At 38.5% G+C, this 22353-nt stretch overlaps 2 protein-coding genes across 3 annotated transcripts; both read left to right on the top strand.

Moving 5' to 3' along the window:
* Positions 1-2931: 2931 nt before the first annotated feature.
* Positions 2932-14407, top strand: LOC131304749 (methylmalonate-semialdehyde dehydrogenase [acylating], mitochondrial-like). Of its 2 annotated transcripts, XM_058332102.1 has the most exons (21): positions 2933-3207; positions 5255-5596; positions 5716-5812; positions 6524-6603; positions 6758-6832; positions 6931-7092; positions 7192-7270; positions 7526-7680; positions 7948-8011; positions 8530-8609; positions 8999-9064; positions 9558-9608; positions 9708-9859; positions 10580-10670; positions 10983-11063; positions 12265-12342; positions 12492-12527; positions 12627-12670; positions 13062-13140; positions 13246-13318; positions 13438-14407. In XM_058332102.1, exons 2-21 carry the CDS (start codon positions 5594-5596, stop codon positions 14127-14129), a joined length of 2238 nt encoding a protein of 745 aa, XP_058188085.1. In that variant the 5' UTR covers positions 2933-3207; positions 5255-5593; the 3' UTR covers positions 14130-14407. The 2 variants fall into 2 exon arrangements, with proteins under 2 accessions (XP_058188084.1, XP_058188085.1); XM_058332101.1 differs by having other exon boundaries at positions 2932-3207; positions 5255-5812.
* A 3569-nt stretch (positions 14408-17976) lies between these two features.
* LOC131304751 (uncharacterized) lies at positions 17977-21958 on the top strand. The gene is made up of 4 exons (XM_058332104.1): positions 17977-18407; positions 19655-19952; positions 20591-20641; positions 21123-21958. The coding sequence occupies exons 1-4, from the start codon at positions 18103-18105 to the stop codon at positions 21513-21515; spliced, it is 1047 nt and encodes a 348-aa protein (XP_058188087.1). The 5' UTR covers positions 17977-18102; the 3' UTR covers positions 21516-21958.
* Positions 21959-22353: the final 395 nt, after the last annotated feature.

Here is a 22353-nt window from a genome sequence, read left to right as displayed (position 1 = left end):
AAAAAAGTTTAGGTAAGACAAACAAAATGATTATCATTTCTGAACTTTTTTCGTCTTCTGCAACAAAATTTTTGCTTTTAGTCGGAATATGCTTTGTTTGGATTGTGTTTCGAAAAGAAATTTCTCAACTCAAAAAATACTAATTATCCCTACTTCCAATCATTACTCACCCCTATTTTCAATCATTATTCTCATTTCTTTCTTTATCTCTCTCTAATCATTAATTACATTTACTTTCAATCAATACTCTTATTTATCTTTTCACTCATAACCCTCAAAAATTTCTCAAAAACTCATCCAAACACAGCATGTATTTTTAAAATTTCTCCCTACAGAAGGAATATTTAATCTAAATAAATTGACGTAAAATTACAATAATTCAAAACAGACAACAAAAAAAATACTTCACTTAATGCAAGATAAATACACATTTTCCGAACCCGAGGTGCGTGCTGTCCCTTAGGGGCAGCATGCGTGTTGGGCCGATCTGGCCGCTAAGAGGCAATCTGAGCCGTCTATTGCCGAGTATGGACGGTCCAGTTCGGTCCAACACGCACGTTGTCGCCGTCCCTAAGGAGACAACACAACAAGCACCACTGGTTCGTGTTAGCCTGCCCTTCTGATTAGCTATGGATCCATTATGAGTATATATGTAAATGAAATTGATCCCGCTATTTTAAAGAATCATGTTAATTATACACGTGTTTCATTAATGTAAAAATGATCGACTGGACTCCAATAATTTGAAGTACTCATTTCAATAAATTGGTACGGTCGTCACCGACTTTGACCATTTTAAACTGTGTGTCATGCATGTCGGCAACCACGTTTTATTTTTTTTTTCCTCCTCAAATTTTTACAGGATTTTTCTGTTTCTGTTTTATGTAATGATGGGGTGGTAGGTAGGACTTTGAGATTTGCCTTTGTCGAAGTTTGGAAAGAGAAAGTGGATAATAATGGGGGGAAATGAAAAGTATAACCTGAAATTAAAGTGAATTTTTAGAATAGTTCGCTTCCTGTCACGCGACCCTTTTTCAGTTTCGCTAACCATAAAAATAAAAATAAAAAATCAAGAGTTTAGCATATCAAAAAAATAGAGGGTCTTCTGGGTCTTTTTCATTGGTTTATCGTAAGAATTGAAAGAAAACAACCTAAAAGACTCTGCGGAAAAAAAACCCGAAAGGAATTTGGCCAAAGAGACCCTAAGAAATTGACAAATTTGTGGGGCAGCTCGATTTATGTTTTCTAGGATCAGAGTAGCATAAGTGAAGGTGTTTTAGCACAAAATGAAAGGCTTTCTCCACTGGGTCTGATAGACATTTTTGGGCCGAATATTGGGATCAGCCAAGCCCAATTTAGTTTATCTTAAAGCCTAGGGGGGCCGAGCGATTGTATGCAACACCAACACACATGTAGAAAAGGGGGCACGCAAAATGGCCAAGGATGACAATTAGGAAAAATGACGGCCCAAGATTAGAATTTCCGTTTAATAACTGGTAAGGACGTGATTAATGACTAGTAAGGATTAGTGAGTAACTTTGTACTTGGTAAATTTTGGAAATGGGTTTATCCTTCTTGGTAATTTGAGCCCCCAAAGTGTCTTGAGCCGTCATTTCCCCTGACAATTACCTCCTACCTCTCCGTTTCGATCGGGTATTTCCAAACCGATAAGCAAATGGGACGGAAATGGTTTTTGCTTCCCCCGCCTCGTTTTAACCCGATCCGACTCTGATTATAGGTATTTATATTTTTGTATGTATATTTCTAAATAAATTTCGTTATTTTGATATAATAAGAGCAATATACCAATTAATAAAACACTAGTTTATCTCTTTCTTTTCTTTATTTCTATTTTTTTAACTCTCATCAATTATCAATATTTTGTTTCTTGTTAAAACACTCTAAAAAGAAAAAAAAATTAGTCGAATTATAACGGTGGACGGAGACCCGATTATTCCCTAGCCCCTCCCCGATTTCCCCCGCTCCGATATAGAATGGGGTGGGTTTGGGGGACTCTAAATCCGACTCCGACCTGCCCCATTGCCATTCCTAAAAATGGCCCTACAAAATCATCAATAAATCGTTAAGGATTTTTTCAGAATTCATAGGGCCCTTACGAATGCTGCAAAAACCCTTACGGATATCGGATTAAAGTAATTTTTTACAAGAATTCATAATTTTTTTTAAGAATAACTTATAATTTGAATAATTTATTTGGAATCTGAAATAGGCCCCATAAAATCTTCAATAGTAATGCCCAATTACAAAAGTGCTACATCTACAATAATCCAAACACAACCTCCTACATGCATATGGGGCCTACACGTACTAGTATGCGTGGGCTCCACATATACGTGAAAGATTGTATTGATGTTATGTTTGAATTATTGTGTTTCTAACATTTTTGGCCCACTTATTGGGCAACAAAACACGGATCAAGAGGTATTGCCGAACACGAGGCACAAAACAGACGGTGTCGTCTTTACATCCCTTTTATTTACGGAGGATTCATGAATAAGATATTTATGGAGATGCTTGATTTCAACCGTCCGTATCAGCAATTAATAGTTCGGATTCTAAAATTTTTCTTCTCACATAAAGAATTTAACTTAAACTCTTTTTTTCAAAAAAATTCTTTTAAAATTCTCATCGTCCAAAACTCTTTAAACGCACGAGATTCACTTTCACAAACATTTTTTATACGACACACTTCGTAAAGAAATTTTTCTCTTTCATTTGATATCTGGGCACGCTCGTTTCACAAGGTCGTCAAAACCCCCTAATACAAAACACAAACAAAACCCCACTCTCCACAAACGGCGCGTGCAAACACTCTCCGTTAAAACACCTAACCACCGCCGTAAAACTCAGCGTAGACAGAGAGTCACCTCGCAGTTCAAACCTTACGCGTGGCTTTTCTCGCGGACTTTAAAACACACGCGCTTCTAAGGAGCGTGGGACATGGGTTTCCTGAATGCCTCGCATACAAGACTAGGGCGTCTCTGTTTATCAAATTGAGGGGCGTCCCGATCCATTCCTCCCCATCACCGCGAAACCTTCAAATTTTTCCCTCACTTTCTCTCTCCTCTCGTTCTCTAACTAGTACGGAGTGTTTACACACACTTATACACCCAGATATGCGTACATCTGTATGAAACAGAAGTATCAATGGCGGAGAAGCAAATTGATTAGTCTATCTCGAAAAGGGTATGATTTATTCTTCACCTTATAGTAGTATGTGATGTGGGTATCCTATGGTTTGTACCGATATAGTTGAATTCTGGATCCTTTTCCTGATTAGGGATTGGCTCATATTTGGTAATTGGGTTTTGCTTTGCAAGCAATGTTGATCTGCCTATTGATTGGTGATTTGTGGTTTAGTGTCAGTTTGGTTTTTATCTGAAAAACTTGGTTCTGGTTAGTAGCATTGCGTTTCGTTTCATTTTGGATGATGGGTTTATGGTGATTATGTTTATGATTCTGGGGTTAGTGAATTGGGGACAAAACTTAGGTTGTGCGAAATTGGATTTTTTTATTTTTCAATTTTTACTGCCCCTGCAACTTCTTATTTCAGACATCTGATTAGTTGAGACTTGAGAGTACTCTGGTTGGGTTACGTGGATCAGTTTTATTCTTTCAAATAGGAACAGCCATCAAGAATTTGGAAATATTTTTTTTTGGTGTTTTCTTCAAAATGGGTTCATGTCCAGAAACACTCTATAATATATGTCAGCCGAACAAATGAGTGGAAGGTTTCGTTAGCAGATATGACAGTCGAGAGTGGATGGCTTCGTCATTGCTTGGGGGGAAGAGCTAGTAGGAGCTACCCCATCCTGCTCCTCCTACTGAAGTACCAAAGGTGCACTTTTCTGTAAATGAACTGTTCAAAATGTGGTCTGAAAATTTGTTCTGAAGCGGCCACCCAACAAGTAATACATCTTTACATCCCTTTTGTGATGAAGTTGTCCATTGCTTTGATCAAGTGTATTTCTTCGCAAGTCAGGCGACTAACCTGTATTTCTCATGAGTCCCTTGGACAGCGCAGATTGTTTTCTCTTGTTCTCGAATTTGATTTGTTAATGAGAAGTGAGAACTGTCTCAAAAACCTCTTTTTCTTGGATTGGTTGTAATATATGTTAAAAGGCGTTTTAAGCTCATTGGAGTCAAAAAATTCAAACCATTGAGTTTTAGAGGTGTCCTGAGTTTGAGATATATGCCCTCCTGTACTTGTCGTCTCTGTCTCCCTTGTCATTCTCCGTGCTTCTTAGCATTCATTCGGTCTGCCAAGGAGAGAAAAAGTAAGACATCTTTATTAGAGAGTTCTTGGCATCAAAAGTTCCACATCAAGGACACATGAAAGAATGGTGTTAATAAGTTTTGATTTTTGTAAGGGTGTTTCAAATGATTTACGGGCTCACGTTTATGTTGACTTTGAGGGTGCAATGCCACCCCCCCTCCCCCGCTTCCCCCAAGAGAGACCCTGGGAGGATTGTGAGAGTCACCCCTAACCTGTATTGGAGGCGGCCATCAGTTGCCGTTCTGTTTGGTTGTGTTTCCTTTTGTATAAATTACTTGTAAACCTAGGTTAGAGGTGTGTGAATCGAACAAAGATCGGTGAGGTACTGGTGTGAACCAAAGAGTGTCCCAAGAGAGGGCTTTTCATGGCTTGTATTTCGTGTGATTAATACAAATCGGCGGTTTTCCTCTCATATTATTGTGTGTGTGACTCACGTGGGCACAACAGTTTATTATTTTTCATTTGGTAAGAGGAGGGGCACATATCACTCCTAGGCCTACTGCATACCTCGCTGATGTTCGTTGCATAATACAAGTCTAACTGTAAGAGGAGGGGCACATACGCTCCTGGGCCTGCTGCATACGTTGCTGATGTTCGTTGCATTAGGACTGTCCCTGCTGCATATCTCGATAGTGAAGAATTTAAAACTATGTCTCTGATTTATATAGTAATTATAGCAATGGAGCAACCGTAATTGTAGTTTTTTTCGTGGTGTTAACCATGTTATTAGTAGGTATCTATTAATTACTGGTCTGCAGTAGTTTGGACTTGAGACGTGATGCTTAAAATAACTTGTTCAAAGTGATGTTTCATAGATTCGTTATGTCATGGAAGAAAAGATCGTTTTGGTGCTACGCGTACTTAGTACTTAATATTCCCTGTACTGTGAGTCTTTTAAGTTGATATCTATTGATTTTATAAGAAAAGTCCTTATTCTGTGTCCTTTTCACATTCCAGGTTTTCACTGTCTAGCTATGACGATGGAAATTCAATGTCACTCAGAGTTTACTGGGCAAAAGATGATGCTTCCACCACCATCTCGAAATTTTCAGGATCGTGAGGACCTTATCACATATGTTCGAGATTTTGGGGCTAAACAAGGATATGTGGTGACTATTAAGAAGTCCAGGAGGGATCGAAGAGTTATACTTGGTTGTGACAGAGGAGGTGTTTATCGCAATAGACGCAAGATAGAAGAAATGAAACGCAAGAGGAAAACACCATCACGCCTCATTAATTGCCCTTTTGAAGCCATAGGTAAAAGGGACGATGATGTGTGGATACTTACTGTAAAAAATGGTGAGCACAACCACGAACCTCTGAATGACATGTCTGAACATCCTTATAGTCGCCGTTTTACTGAGGAAGAGGTCAGACAAATCAAACTAATGACTGAAGCTGGTATAAAACCACGTCAGGTGCTTAACGCTCTCAAGCAAAGTAATCCAGAGCTTCAGTCAACACCAAGGAACTTGTACAACCTCAAAGCTAAGATTCGGCAGGGAAATTTTGAAGGTTAAACCCTTACCCAAATTTTATTAGCTGAAAGAGATGATGGAGTCACCACAGTGAATCACTCTGTACTATTATAGCCTTTGGTTGGATGTTGCTACTACTGAACTGACTTTATGGTGAAAATGATTTTCGTACATTGATGCTGAATGGTTTAGTAGTGATTAACAAGTCTAAAAGTTAGAGAATATACAAACAGCATTTTCTCTCAATGAAAGTAAGAAAGTTTTTGGTTGATTAGTTTATTGGTATGTAGTTCGGAGGAGAGCTTTCTTGTGTTTAGTAGTATTTGTGGTTAAACAGAACTGGGCCGAAAATTTATGACCTATTGAAAATTGTACTTTGTGGAACTGGTAAGGACTTAGTTTCTTCCTTTTACGATGTGACTAGGGTCAATCTATGATCTGTGGTCTAGGTGTTTTTATTCAGCTTCTGTAATTCTTTCACTGCTGTTTTATGTTGTCTAAAAAATTGTGTATAAATGGCTGTTGTCTTTAGCCTGGCCAAGAAATATGCTTTTAAAATGGTTCATCATTTGCATGAGAATGGAGTGGCATTTCTATAAGTGACATTGTAGATTGTTTTGGTTGGTATGGTTAGTTTTATTCATGACTTAAGACCGTTCCCCATTCTAATTTGTTAATCTCACGTCGCTGAATCAGTGGGTTGTGCTATTAATGTCATCTTGATCAGATAAAGTCATTTGTTTTGCAGATAAAACTTTCCGAACGTGGAGACCTAATAGACCTGTTGCTTTGAACTCTACGGAGGCATCAGCTGAACTTAACTGCCCAGTATGTGTCGGTTTGAAAGGAAAAAAGTTACTGTGATTTAAAGTTTCCCTTCCTGTTTGACTATCTTTGTTGCTTCTCTTCACCAAACTTACAGATTGGCTTTTGCTTTCTCTTCTTCTTTCTCTTCTTCTCTCTTTCTCTCTGTCAAATATAGCTGAAGGTTCATAATCTTATTGGAGGAAAATCTGTGGACTCACAAGCTTGTGCAATAGTTGATGTTCTGAATCCTGTAAGGGAATATACTCAATGGGATTCTAGCTTCGTGGTTTTATTTTCCCAGAAGAGCAACTTGCAGTGATGTAGTGTTTTGTTTCATTGTTTATTTAGGCAACACAAGGAGTTGTTTCTCAAGTTCCTTTCACTACCTACGATGAGTTCAGAGCTGCAGTTAGTGCAGCCAAACAAGCTTTACCTTCATGGAAGAATACACCTGTTAATACTCGTCAACGCATCATGTTCAAGTTCCAAGAGCTCATTCACAGAGATATTGTAACTATGCAATTCTCTTTGCTTTTTCTCACTTTTTTTTTTTTTTTTAATTTGACCTCATTAATTTGACTGCATTGAAGAAAATTAACTTTTTTTCAGGATAAGCTGGCCATGAGTATTTGTAAAGAGCAGGGGAAGACGTTGACTTTTGCAAAAAATGATGTGCTTCGTGGTTTAGGTTAGTAATGTATGTGACATTTCTATGCTCAATGTTATATAAAGGAAGGTAAATGATATTGGCACTCCAAAAATTGATGCAGGCACTCCAAAACCAGTGTAATTCCAAAGCCAATTTCCTTTGTTTTTTGGAGTGCCTCCATCAATTTTTGGAGTGCCAATATCGTTTTCCTAAAGGAAAATGAAATAATAGTACAATAAAGTTCCTAAATAAGAGGAAATGATCAAGCTCATTGATTTTTATTTCTGCTTGTAGAGGTGGTTGAACAAGCTTGTGGAATGGCAAGTCTCCAAATGGGGGAGTTTGTACCCAATTCATCTAATGGAGTTGATACCTACTGTGTTAGAGAACCAGTGGGTGTTTGTGCAGGAATCTGTTCCTTCAACTTTCCGGCAGTAATTTCCTTATGGGTATGCCTGTCAAACTTCTCTAGTTCTCATCCTAGGTTGTATTAGCACCCGCCAAATCAGATTAGTCTTGACTATTCTAGTATAGGACATCCTGGACATGTTTAACAACTTCTCTGCTCGTCAGAGTTTTTGTCGCTGCCTCCAATTTTGCTCTCTAAATTCATGCCAAGTTGACAAACTCAACAATAATTTTATGTATTCTATTTTCTATGCTTACTCTACAGAAAGGAAAAAACGGTAATTTTGGTGTGTTTTACGTGTCTGCAGATGTTTCCAATTGCAGTTACATGTGGCAATACGTTTATTTTGAAACCTTCGGAGAAACATCCAGGTGACTGTCTCCTCCTTTCAGCTTTGTGTCTGCTATTGTATTTAACTCTCTTTGCTGCTTCGGCAAGTCAATGCACAAATGATATCCCTCCATCCATCCATCCATACATACTACAGAGGTGTAGTCCACGAGCCAAGCTCTCCTTTTATGAAAAAAAGAAAAAGAAAAATTTACCTCATATTTACTGCTAGTGCTTCACCTTACTCTTCCATCTCTCCCTTTCCCATGCATCGAACGGGGTGCCGCTTGAATGGTAGAATGTACATGGTACAAGAACAAATATGGCCTACAACCTTCCAACCTATAAAATATCTGGAATAAGACTCAAAGTGACCAAAACAAGTTAATGCAACATTCAAAGCTCCAGGAGAAATTCCAGATTTGCCTCTGCTGTTTTCTTTTTTTAATACCCTGCATTGCTAATGTTCCTCCTCTTTCTTGTTGATGCAATCATTCGACATTTACGTGCTGATACGATAATGATGCTTAATGTGATTAGTGACCCTCTGTTATTTTAGGGGCTTCAATGATCCTTGCAGCATTAGCAATGGAGGCTGGTTTGCCTGATGGTGTATTAAATGTTGTGCATGGGACCAATGTAAACTTCGATTCCTAAGAGACCTTATTTGCTCTACTTTTGTCGCATTATCATTTGAAATTGTTGATATTTTTTTAAAATTTTGTTCTTATGGAGCATAAATATATGGTTGACGGAACCCATTGGGGAAAAGAAAGCAAAAGGTGTTTTTTGTATTGAGGCTACCTTCATCATCATCTTCTTCTTCTTCTTTTTTTGTTCCTTTTGAAGATCTAGCTTCTTGTAACCCTTAACTTGTGTTGCATGTTCCCTTTGCTTTTAAAACCTCTCATGACTTTACCTTTTTTACTTTTTATTTTGATTGCCTGGACATTTTTTAGTGAGTGATTATATATACATCATTTTCTGTTTAGATTACTTTGTGAAGTGTGCATTTGTTGATTGAGCAGGAGATTATCAACCACATGTGTGATGATGACGATATAAAAGCTATATCATTTGTTGGTCCTAATACAGTAAGTTCATCTTTTGATTCTATGTGCTTAGATATTTAGCCACACGTGTAAGACACATGCATATAGGCAATCATAAAGCTTGTAGGGGTTGGTTGACTGCATCTCCGTTTGATGAGAGAGACTATCTCTATTGGAACTAATTAAATCTTTAGGTTTCTTTACCTGGATTTCTCTTCTGACGAGTATCTACAAAGGTTCCGATTTCTGTGTCTATGCTAAAATGCGAGGCCTCAACAAGTCTAAGTTTTTCCAAGAAGAGATGAAAGTACATGCTTTCTTTCTCCTGCTGTTGATTTTGAACTGTATTTCTCTTCTTTAACCTTGAGGAACGTTTGGACTGCCGCTGCTTAGCTTTCAGTTGGCCTCTACCCATCAAATGTCAAATGAAATATGCAAACACCCTCCATATTTCTACTATAGCTTTAATTGGTCCGTTGGCATTAAGTGAAATAGTAAAGTGGTATGATTTTTTATTTTTTGCATTTTTTTCAAGGTCGGGATGCACATTTATGCTAGGGCAGCAGCTAGAGGAATACGTGTTCAGGTGAATACCCTTCTCTTTCCCTCTCTCTCAAAAATGCTCTTGTAGTCGTATCCCATTCTACGTATATTTGCTTGCTAATTATTACTGGTCACTCCTTAGTCCAACATGGGAGCCAAGAATCATGCGGTTATTACGCCTGATGCAAGTGCCGATGCCACCTTGGATGCTCTGGTTGCTGCTGGTTTTGGTGCTGCGGGTCAGAGGTGCACGTTTCTCAGCACAGCTATTTTTGTTGGAGGCTCTATGCCATGGTATAATATTCCTTTTCTTGAGATGCCTTTTTAATGTCTTTGTTTGCATTTTGGGTCTATAGAGTTAGGTGCCTCCTTTGTTCAATCTGTAATCCCTTAAATGCTATTCGAATACATGAGTTGTGCCTTATTTGGCACATATTCATGGTTGAAGCCTAGAATTAGATCCCCACATGGATCCTGCTTTCCCCCTTCTTCTTTTTTCCATGATTTTTGAATTTTTTTCCTGGAGTTAACCATGCTAATTACCATTCTTTTCATTATCTATTTAAAGTTCATTTGGCTCACTCTCTGGATCTCTCAAGGGATGACTTTTGGCCATTCCTAAGGCAACTTTTTAAATTCATACTCGTTAAGTGCTTTGTATGAGATAAGCCTAGAAGTTTGGTTTCATTTCTGAGTTTGAAATTCTTTGGTGGGGCCCCCTCACCAAAAAGAGGAAAAATGGAAGTCTTTTCTTCTGGCCACCAAACCAAATTTTTTTTTTACACCAAGATTCAGTTTTTCTCTTTGCTGCATGTGCAATGTTTTCTGTCTCTATGCATTAGCTTCCATGCCAGGTATCCAAATTGTATTTTTCGTTTAACTACCCAATCACCTCTATATTTTTTGAGTTGTGGTGGACTCAGTTTTTTCCTACATGAAGCGAGTTTGATGGTATCAATTTAAGCGGTTCGCACAAGATACCTTATTGCCAATGCTTCTTTATAACTTTTCCAGGGAGGAAGAACTTGTGGAACGTGCAAAAGAACTCAAAGTAAATGCGGGAACAGAGCCTGGTGCAGACATTGGACCTGTTATTTCAAAAGAGGTGCTAGGATACCTTGAAATATCGGCCAGTTGGCCCTTGCCTTTATGAAAAAATGCATTGGTAGTACCGTAGTCATTTGGTGTATGATTGAACTTTTTGTTGCTCAGTGGAAAACGTTACTTATAAGTTTATAGTGATACTTATGAAGCACTGGTAGAGTCTGATTTCTTAACGTGCAGCATGCTTATGTTTTTCGTAGTTTTTTTTACTCTCTCTCTCTCTCTCAATCTGGAATTTTCGATTGAGGGTGGGAAAACGTGTTCATTTTGCTTCCGTTGTTATTGGTCTTTGATTCGTTTTCTGAACTCACAGGCAAAGGATCATACATGCAGATTAGTTCAGAGTGCAGTTGAAAGTGGAGCTAGACTTATTCTTGATGGAAGATACATTATAGTATGTTACCAAACTCAGCCTAAGTATTCTTCCTAAGGTTATATATGCCTCATCTCTAGGATATGCTAAATCCACTGCCTTTATGGCATTATCCACAGTTTCCACTCTTAAGTTGGCATGTCTCACGTTGTGCTTGAGGGAGCTGGGATACCCTTAATGGTTCGGCAATCCTACTCAGTAGCTAATTAGAAGTCCAACTCTTTTTGTGTTGTTACTGCACCTTTTGTTTGGTTTGGTTTGGTTACTGCACCTTTTGTCATTGTCAGTCTATTGTCTAGACTAGCAGTGATGATTTCAATGTGCCTTGTGTATGGAAGAGGGGTAATAATGAACTTTAAAGTGTAAACTTCACTTTCTGATGTTTGATGCGTCATGTTTTAATTATCCTTTTCAGTGAGACATTGTAACTTATAAAGTCATATTGATGACTGTTGGGCAAGGATGGAAATGAAATCTGTTTGCAATAGGGGTGTTTATGACGTTATATATGTAGTAGTTTGGTAAAGATTTCTGAAAGCTTATAGAGGTACTAAATGTTGGAGAAGTGTCACGCACTTGTATCTTTTGTTCCACTTGAGCACCATATCCATCTCTCGAGGCAATTGACTATAAAAGCAAAATGTGATACTTACAAAATGAAATCAGAACTTCAGATGAGCCCAAATTTTAGGTTCAGCTTTTCCATCCTAACCGGGTTCAAATTTTCTCCATTCGAGCCATATACGACACGTTAACAAACAAGCAGATGCATTGTTGTTAGAACAGAACTTAACTAGCTGGAAATCTGGTCTCATTGTGTAATCATTTATGCAAATTGTCGGTGATATAGAGATGACTTCGGGAGGTGGTGGAACTTGGCGGTTTTCTGCGTACCTGAGTGGACTGATTGGTTGAACAAGTTTCTAGCAATTTTAATCTTGTACAATTGAGCTTCTGAAGATTTGAGCTCAAGTATTTTATGTGTTGAAATAGTTTCATTACTAGTACACTGCAATTCTTTGGTAGGTTTTACACTTAAGGTTGAATTTTATAAGCTTATCTGCATAGTTGATAATTACATACCACCAATTTCGAAAACTTATTGTCAAAATGGTTCAACTGACTAATAGTTGAAGCTCTGTTCCAGCGAACTGCTTGATTGCGGGTTGACATAATCTTGTGATCTCTGATACCTTTCTTGGAATCTAACCCCTTCGTGTAGGTTCCAGGATATGAATATGGAAACTTTGTGGGTCCGATCATCCTATGTGATGTTACAACTGACATGGAATGCTACAAGGTATCTCGTTATGTTTCCAATGGTGAATGTAATGCTTTATCAGTATATGTGCTCGAAGAGTTAATTATTACTTTATTAGTGAATGAAGAGTTGAACCAAGGACCTTTTTCACATTTTTAAGCTCTATATCTATTTGTTGTGTTTGGCAGGAAGAAATCTTTGGACCGGTTCTCCTTTGTATGCAGGTATTCTTAATTCAGTGATTATCTCATTTTTTGTTACGAATGAACATTGCTTATTATTGAGATTTACTAACATACTTTTTTTTTTGTTAACCACCAAAGGCTGACAGCTTAGAAGAAGCAATAACTATTGTCAACAGCAACAAGTAATTGCCTTGACTCATATTTCTCTTATTGATATCTAATCAGCACTTCAGTAGGCATGCTAGAATCCGAAACCATTACTACTAGTATTTTTCCACCTGTGTTATTTTAGTCCGGGCTTTTATCATTCCCAGTACACCAACTTTAGTGGACCAGCACTCTGGGTAATGGCCCTTTTATTTATTTTATTCTTCGAATTAAGTTCGAATGTAGTATATCAGTGCTGTTATTTTATTATATTATTTCGTAAACTATGTCCCTCTTTGGAATCATGATAAATTTAAAATTTGTGTTGTATTTGTTTGTTGGAATGGACAGGCACTGATTTCCACTACTCATCAGATTTCTTACAAATACTATTTGCTTATAATTACTTGTTTTCTTCTATTTTAGGTATGGAAAGGGTGCTTCCATATTCACCACATCTGGTGTTTCTGCGAGGAAATTCCAGCATGAAATTGAGGCTGGGCTGGTAAGCCCAAGTTTGCATCTAGTGTTTAGCAACCGAGCATTCTTTGTGCATTTTTTCACAGCTTTTAAATAGTTTGAATGTTATCTGAGATTCGGATGAACTCAGGTTGGGGTAAATGTGCCTGTTCCAATTCCGTTGCCATTTTCTTCTTTCAACGGATCTGAGGCATCTTGTTCTGGTGATCTCTCTCTCTCTCTCTGTGTGCGCGTGCGCACCCATTTCTTTTCTCCGAACTACCCGCCAAGTATCTGTATTTTCTTTCTATTACTTACTCAAGAAAAATCTCTTTCATTGAAGGGAAGGAAGGTGTACAATTCTACACTAAACCAAAAAGAGTAGCACAGAAATGGAAGGATTTACCGAGAAGGAGAATATCACTACCTCCACCTCCTACATCTGATACTGAGATTTCGAGTCGAAGATTGTCCCTACCACAACCTCCAACATCTTCCAGTAGCTTACCTATCCAACTAGTTTTACCCTCAATGCCTTCGGCATCAGATAAGGATTTACGAGACCAGAATGAGAGGGATTCAACAAACCAGGGTGGCGAAAGGCATTTACTAGGCCCAGTAGGGTCACTAACATCTGAGAGGGTGTTTTTGCCTCAAGTAGCTCATTGGGACGAATCTCTACCCTCTATATCTCAAAGAACTGAAAATGCTCCTCCAAACTCTGAAACAGCAATGCACCCAGATTCGGAGAGGATATATGTGACCACATCATCCAACGGGAATGACAATGTGATTCCCTCGGATGGTCCAATGACATTAGAACGAGATAATGTGATTTCCTCCCAAAATGGTGAGAATTTTTCTTCCCAAAGGGACGATGGTATGGAGACAAACGAAGGTATCCTGTCGACTTCTGAGAGGCTATATGCAGCTGAAACGCATCAGGGGTTATACAATTCGCACCAACTGTTGTCAATGGACGAATATACTGTCCAAGAAGGGTCGCTGAGTATACCAACATCTCGGAGATTGTAGCACTCAACCTTCATGCTACATGTACTTATCTTTTTTGCATTTAGGAAGACTGTCAAGTTGGTGAACATAGAGCGAAAAAAGAGTTTTAATTTATTTGTTATCCTCTTATAATTTTGTCGTCCTCATGTACTCCCAGCAATATATTTTAGTGAATAATATGAATGCACGCCAAAAAAAGAGAACCTAGACGGCTATGCTACTTGTTTTAGGTTTCTCCATTGGCAAAACAAGATCTCTTATCATTTACATGTCAATTACATCTCTTCAATCGTTGTTGTAGCGAGATACCTTGTAATTTGGACAGTTCTTGTGGATTTCTCGTGTTTGTTGGGTATATGAAGCCTGATTAAAACTGGACTCAAGGTCCATGGGACGTAAGCAATCTCGGAGTGTAAATGTCTTGTACATAACAGCAGTCATCTGAGTATGAATTGAGAATTGCCTCTCTGAATAGTGTTTCTCTTGGTGAAATCAGTGCCTAGTGCTTGGATTTTGGAATGGTTGTATTCTCATTTGATCTAATCCCATTCCGCTAAGACTTTTATTTTTTAAGTACTTATTTTAGTTAGTGGAACGGGAAAGTCTATGTATTGAAAGCTATGTAATGTTTTGGAACTAATCATTTGCGCGGATGGGATTTTTTCTTTTAATTTTTATTGCTCTTTATATATCAGTAGAGCACAGGAAGGCTCCTAATAGGGTCTAACATGCACCATGAAAATGGACGGTTTGATTTCTCAACAATCAGGTATTTTACAGTATTTGATCCATGTATAAAAAAAAAAAGTTTGCCAATAGCCCAATATTTTTTCCTATCAAGTAGTACTTTACTACAATGCTCGATCAATCTAATAATTTACACGTCGATATTTTTTTTGAATAAATGGTTTAGATGATGGAATTGAAACTGAGGTGGGTTTTATAAATCCAATGTGTTTGGCCATTTAGTTTACTGGCAGGGCAGGTGGCATATCATCTCGTGTCATAATTCTCTCAATTCGAATCCATATTATTTAACTTTTTGTATTATTTTGTCGTGTCATTTGTGTTCCGTGTCAGAAATATCCGACTCCAACCTGCTAATTGTGTTAGGTTCGTGTCATGTTGGAAATTTTCACCCCTAACCGGTAGAGAAGTAGCAGGTGGCGTAACGATTTCGATTTGGGTACTATCTCGGAACGAGACTCTTATCGGTCGTGATTTTGCCCCTGCTCTGAGGTCAGATGAATATACTTTTGGCTTGGGAGAGCCCTGCAAATGATCACACCATGAAGGCACAACAAAGGCCCCTTGTGCTATGAGCTGCTTTAACCATGAGTTAAAAGCAGCCCAGCAGCCCGAGCTCTATTAAGAGCTGCTTTAACCACAAGTTTAGAGACCTTTACAACCTTAACATAAGCTTGAAAGCACCAAACACAAACTTAAAAGAGTAGTTATATTTCAAAACTATCGAAGCAAATATAATCAATCACAAAAAAGAGATAAACTTATTTAAGGCGGAGGTTCTTTATGTCAGCAACCAATCGCGGCCGTTCAGAAAAGCTTATTAAAATTCTGACCATCCATAATACTTTTGGACGGTCGCAATTAGCTATGTAAACAATGGAAAAGATTTTCTCCACACAAAAAGCACCAACATAAACCCTCAAAACACAGGCATTCTACTGTATCACTGCTGCTGCACCTGCAAACAAGAGCTTGATAATAAGTTCAACAAACACCACTGCTGCTCAAGTTCGACAAGCGCCACTGCTGCTCTGCTGCCACCCAGGGATCTGGATCTTGGATCGGTTTGGGTTCTTGTTCAAACCTGCAAAAATCGACCCTTGTCTCGTTTGCAAATCTACGTATGCGGGCTTGGAAATTCCGGGGATCAGGATACCCGGCCTCATCGTCCCTGGCCTGAAAGGTCATATTGTAGAACATCCAGCCATCAAACCTGAAATTGACCCTGATGATCTTCACAACCTGGTACGACGTCTCGTTGTCGTCGTTGTATCGTACAACAGCCAACTCTGCCAGACCATCAAACATCGCCGATCCTGCCGATCCTTCCTTGTTGACCACTTCCATGTTAGCTGGCATAAGTAAGCCAGGGTAACTAGCCCCGGGGGGGACGTAAATGCTACCGAAACCATCAGTCTCTCGGACGATCTTGTTGTACGTCCTCGTCTCCTCCTCGGTAAACGAAACAGGGATTGCTCGAAACACATCATATACAGCATGGGGTAGTTTGTTGCTTGTTCGGTAGAGCTTTTCGACGTATTCATTATCCTCCACAAAACCATTGCTGAATTCGTAAACCTTACAGTATATATCCTCATCCTCATCGGAGAACGAACCGAGGTCATGCTCGGCATCTGGTGGTCCCATAGCTGGTGGCAGATTAATGTAGTCGACCGTAAAAGAGGTTGGTGCGTAGCATGGTACAATTGGCCCTGCAAGAGGGTGACTTAGTCGGTAAGTGGTTGGAAGTTTATCATGATCATGATGATGATCATCATCCAGGGCTTTTGATTGTTTAGCTTCATCTCGTAGCTGTTCATGGTCCAGTACCGTCGTCAAACCGCTGGTTTGTCGGGAGCGCCGTGCGTCGTCGGTGTCGGTTAGTTGGTAGTCGTCGGTCATCCCACCGAACCACCCAAATCCAGATGGGGATCTGATGCATCGGTTCGTAGTAGCAAGCCCATTGCTGGTCTTAGGATGGAGGTGGAGGCTGACCGTCGGAGATGTCTTTTGTCGTAGCGATCGGCTGCGGCGTGGAGCTTTTAGCGAGCGAGAGAGAGAGTATCTTGCAAGGGTATGTTGTTTGACATATTTATGCCGAAGCAAATGGGCTCTAGCCCGGTTAACATCTCAGGGGCCTACACGGATGTTAAGGCAAAAGTTAAGGTTTCAAGTTCCGTTTTACTAAAGAAAATAAATACACTTATTTTTTAAATTAAATATAATGTATTGTAAAAAAATAACATGTCTCATAAAATAGAAAATAACATAATAATAACCATGAAATAATACTTATAAAGACTTGAATTCAAGTATTAAAAGAGAAATTTTAAATACTTATCTGTTTTTCTTTTCAAGAAATATCTATTAATTGAACCAATCTCTTATTGTGATGTGCGTGCATCTATATTACCACCTCAAGCCCATTTATACCCATTTGCTTTTTACCTCTGTTCCCATGTATAAAGTATAGACGATACAAACTACGGAACACCCCATCATTTGTGTAACCCCATTATTTGTGTAAGAGTTTACGAAATAATTAAGTTCAATAATTCAACCACAAAGATAAAGAAGTCCATCAAAAAAGGATCACAATCAAAGCCCAACCAACTAAGGCCTTGTTCCGCTAAGAGTTCTTAAAAAATAAGTATTCATTTATAATTTTCAAACTTAAAAATAACAAATTTACAAAAAATATATTTTTTGCAATATAAATTTTGTTTGATGAGATCTTTTTTGGTGAAAAAAAAAACTTATTTTCATAAATAGATTATTTTTTGTAAATAAATAAATATTTTTAAAAAAACCTTAATAGAATGCAACCTAAAAACCTAACAAGTAGAAACTCATTTATCGGGGAGACTCATATTTTGTTTGGATTGTATTTTGATAAAAAAATTAATTTAAAAAATACTCATTATTTTTACTTTCAATCATTAATCTTGTTTTTTTTTTTTTTTTTTTGATCAGATTTTTTAATCTTGTTACTTTCAATCATTAATCTTGTTTAATTTGATAAGAAAATGGAAAAGTCCTGTCCTGCTAAACGATGGAATCTGGCATCTTGCCTGTTTGGTTGATTTCTTACGGGGTTGAATGCAAAATTGCGTTTTGGATTTAAAAAAAAAAAAAAACTAAAACTAGCCCTGAACCCGTGGTTGTTCCCGTGTAATTTGAGTCGTAAGAATTTGAACTCCTATCCTATGTGACAGTGGGTATCTCAACTACGAGAAGAAGAAGAAGTATGCAATGTGTAAACGCACACTGGGTACCAACTGCTCATCTTCCACAATCAAATTCACAGCCCAGACGATCAATTACCCCAACAAGAAGTCAATTTCCAAAGACCAGTAGTCCGAATCACAGCGACGGTAATGCCCACGAGAGCGAGAGTTCTGAACCGGCGGCGGCAGTTCATTTACCTTCTCACGTGAAATCAATCACAAGCACATCAAACCCATTTGTGAAGCACTGCGTCAAGCTTCGCCTCAGCTCTTCTTATCGCCACCAGCACCGTTCAGTTCTTGTTGTCGGCGCCACCCCTATAAGGTCAATTCTATATGAATTCTACCTTGTTTTCTTTCTTTTACTTTGGTTTTTTATGTGGGTATTTTTCCCCTAATTGAATTGGATCTTTCCTCGTGTTTGTCTCTTGGAATAGAGTTACAAGCACATGAAGTTTGAGGTGGATTTTGATGTTGTAGTGTTACAGAATTTAATTGTTTTGTTTTTGTCATAAGAAAATACAAGTATAAGAATTACATGAAACCGGAAACAACTCCACAATCACTCTACGTCCAACCCAGCAATTCGCCCCAACAAATCCACAACTATTATAAGCCGAACCAACTACTAGCCCCACTAGGGGGAGAAATAATCCCAACAACTACCAAGGGATTAACACCCACACGCCGGTGGGAAGATTCGAACTCCTGACCTCCTAGTGAGATGCAAGAGTCCTGACCAACTTAGCTAGCCCCAGTTGGTTGTTACAGGGAAAATTGATAGTGGGGTTTTTCAATTAAGACAAAATGTCGTTCCTGACATCTGGAAAAGAAAAAAATTGGAAGATAAAGTTGGGTTGAGTTATTTCTTGTGTTCATTTTTCAAATTACCAAGGCTCTGCTGGAAACCCCGACAAACAAAGGTAGCAATTAGTCAGTTCCTTTTCTTATTTTTTGTATGAAATCTTGCATGTTTCTTGCTTCATTATTGTAACTTTGGATTCTGTTTTGGTTTCGACGCAACTCACACAATGTGCACGGAGTAAATCAAACTAGAACACAAAGAACTGAGACAAACAGTTTTTAGGTGGTTCCCAACTGTGCAAATTTGGTAAATTAATAGCTCACACCAGTTTCCACCGTGTATTGAATGAAGAAAGAGTATATATACATCAGTTGCATATAGAATAGACTTATATTGTAGTGCTTACATCATCGATTTTCATGATATCCCGATAGAGTTGGCGAAGTGGCAAACAAAAACTGATTAAGGCCTCACAAACCTAATAAATTCAAATGTTGATTAATGATGTATGTAATCATGCAAGGATGAGATAGTGAAAGTCGTTCCCCCTATTGTTGTTGGCCCCCTTTCTCCCCCGTTCATTCTTTGTCTCATTAGTCCATTTTATGCTACATTTTTTGTGTAGCAGTCCAATACTGCAAGACACTATCGTGGCAGGTTTATTTTCGCTAAAATTCTGTGGTGAAAATTATCCCACATCGCAACAACAACTGACAATCAAGGGATTCAGGAATTTTGTATGATTTGGGCCTTTGCCTTCTTCACAGGGAAATATACAAGTTTTATGAATTAATGCAAGAGAGATGGGGCACAATTGATTGTTTACTTCTCCTTGATAAAGGGGAGATTCCCGAAGGATTAGATGGTCTCCCTGTTCGTACTGTCCGTGTCAATTCAATGGTGATGAAAAAGCTTTCTGGACTGCAGTCGACTGAATCTACTGACACAATTAGCCTAATGAAAGTTCCTTCAACATTCCATAATTTAGATGACAATTGGCAAGAAGCAGACTGTCGTAGATGGTTTCCATCTGCACACCGAATTCTAGTCCTCGATGGGATCCAGGTTGTTGCTCTACTTAGCAACTCATTTCTGTTTGCATGTAGATACACATGTTGGTATCTGTATTCTGTGGAAAAATTGGACTTCTGAGTTTGAAAAACAAGATGTGGTTCTCACAAGTCAGAACTGCTGAAAAGTGGCAACTGGCATAGGTTTCCTTAAAATTTCCTGGCATCTATTCTGTGTAAACACCAAAATAATGCTGAAACGACGGCACCAGTTGTTGTTATGGATCTATGTTAATGGATATTTCTTAGGTACTTTAGATACGGAGCAAAGCAGAGAAATGATTGTGTTTTCTCTTCTAATTGTTTGGATGAGAAGGTGAGTGAAGAGAGTGATTTGAAAAGTGGAATTTTGGGGGAAATCTTTGCATTTCCCTAACTTGCTTGCCATTTCTCTCTAACCAAACAAATGATAAGGGCAAAGAGGAATTTTTTTCCTGTCTCTCCAATAGAATGCAAACGGGCTACTAGTTTTGACTAAGGTGCAGCTTTAAAGATAGCTAGCCTAACAAACTGGATCATTGTAGCTGAACTAATGTCCTTGTTACTTGGGCTTTGTTTACTCCTGTTGAGATCTTATTGAATAATGCTGAAGGAATCGACTCATAACCGATATTCATTCTTTGTTTGTTGCAGGACCCTGGTAATCTTGGCACATTACTTAGATCAGCACTGGCTTTTCAATGGGTAAGAAAGAGTTGCATATTTTGAGCCGTCCTTATTCCGTTCCTTTGAATTTGCAGTGTTGCATTTCTAAGAACAAGTATTATACTTACCAAAAGTCATTGGTAAAATCAAAAGTGAAATACAAAACTAAACCGACGTCATGTGTATGTACATGTTCTTCTGATCCCTCAACTAAGGATCCCAACTTTGTTGGTTCTCTCTTATTTAGGATACCCGCCATTGCCTTCCATGTACTACATTCAAATCAATTGCACGTTTGTAACTTCAAGTGTGTTATTAATCTAATTGTTAACATGTTCATTGCCTGAATACATGGGGATGGGGATACTTCTTGCAAATTGTCTTGGAACCCCGCCTTCCACTATCCCCTCCTTTCCCACTCAACATTTTGCAGTCTTGTGAACAACAAAACAAGCGTCGTTCTGGTATTTTCTGAAGGATAAAGAATTTAGGTCGTAAATTGGGTGCCTATTGTGAACAGGGTGGTGTATTTCTGCTTCCTGGTTGTTGTGATCCATTCAACGAGAAAGCACTTCGAGCTAGCCGAGGAGCCTCCTTCCAGCTTCCTATAGTGACCGGCAATTGGGCTCATCTCCAGACTCTCACAAATACATTCCATATGAAGATTTTGGCAGGCCATCCCCAGAGTAGGGATCAGTTGAAGCCAGTGTCTTTGCTTTCTCAAGCGCTTGCATATTCTTTTGCTGAAACGCCACTATGCTTGGTCCTGGGTAGTGAAGGCAATGGACTTTCTGAGAAAACAAGGCAGGTATCTGAGCTCATAAGCATTCAAATGATCGGAGAATTTGAGTCTCTCAACGTTTCTGTTGCTGGCGGGATTTTCTTGTTTATGCTACAGCCTGTGGACCATTGATATTCCAGATTCTGTGTAAATAGTCATGCAAGATACGGAGTATAAGATATGGTCTTTTGCTCTAGTAACATGGACTGGAGGCTGATGGACAGGTACAAGTTTGACCTACTTTGAGTTGCCATTTGGGAAAAATGATAGAACAAGACACACACACAGGCTGTAGTGGTCGAAAACAAAAGAGGGGCACCAGTGCATGAGTACTGTAGGGTCTCGGGAAAGGTAGATGTACATAGCCTTATCTCTGCAATTGGAGAGGGTGTTTCTCCGACTTGAACCCGTGACCACCTGGTCACATTGGGGTAACCTTATTGTTTTGCCCGGGCCATACCGGAATCATTGGTGATGTAATGCTGATAAATTCCCTGATTCAGGAATTGATTGAAATGATACTATGGTTTTTTCCATTTTCCTCTTAAATTCAATGACACTATGGGTTTGGCCGAGATTACTTTCATTTTTTATTTTTTTTGGAGGGAAAAAAAATAAAAAAAACTAACAAAAACCTATGTATTGAGATTCCTTAGGGCCATATTGACCAAAACAAAAAAGGAGCTCATCTATACTTTGGGTTTTTGCTGTTGGAAAAGCCGATTTATTTCCAACTCTGAGAACTGCTCCTTGAATCTTTGATAAATGATAGTAGTAAAAACTAAAAAATCATCTTCTATTGATCATTTTCCTCTCAAACCAATTATTGAGTGATAAACAAAACAAGGTTAGCACTCCTTTAATTCTTATTTTTCATCATATCTTCGGCTCAGAATAGAATAATGGTAAAAAAAATTTAGATTAAATTAAATAGGCATCCTATTTAGAGGACTTATTTAGGTGTCCATCT

The sequence above is a fragment of the Rhododendron vialii genome, chromosome 10a, assembly GCF_030253575.1.
Source record: "Rhododendron vialii isolate Sample 1 chromosome 10a, ASM3025357v1".
Taxonomy (NCBI): domain Eukaryota; kingdom Viridiplantae; phylum Streptophyta; class Magnoliopsida; order Ericales; family Ericaceae; genus Rhododendron; species Rhododendron vialii.
The sequence above is the reverse complement of the archived record's forward strand: the minus strand, read 5'-3'. Positions and strand labels throughout refer to the sequence as shown.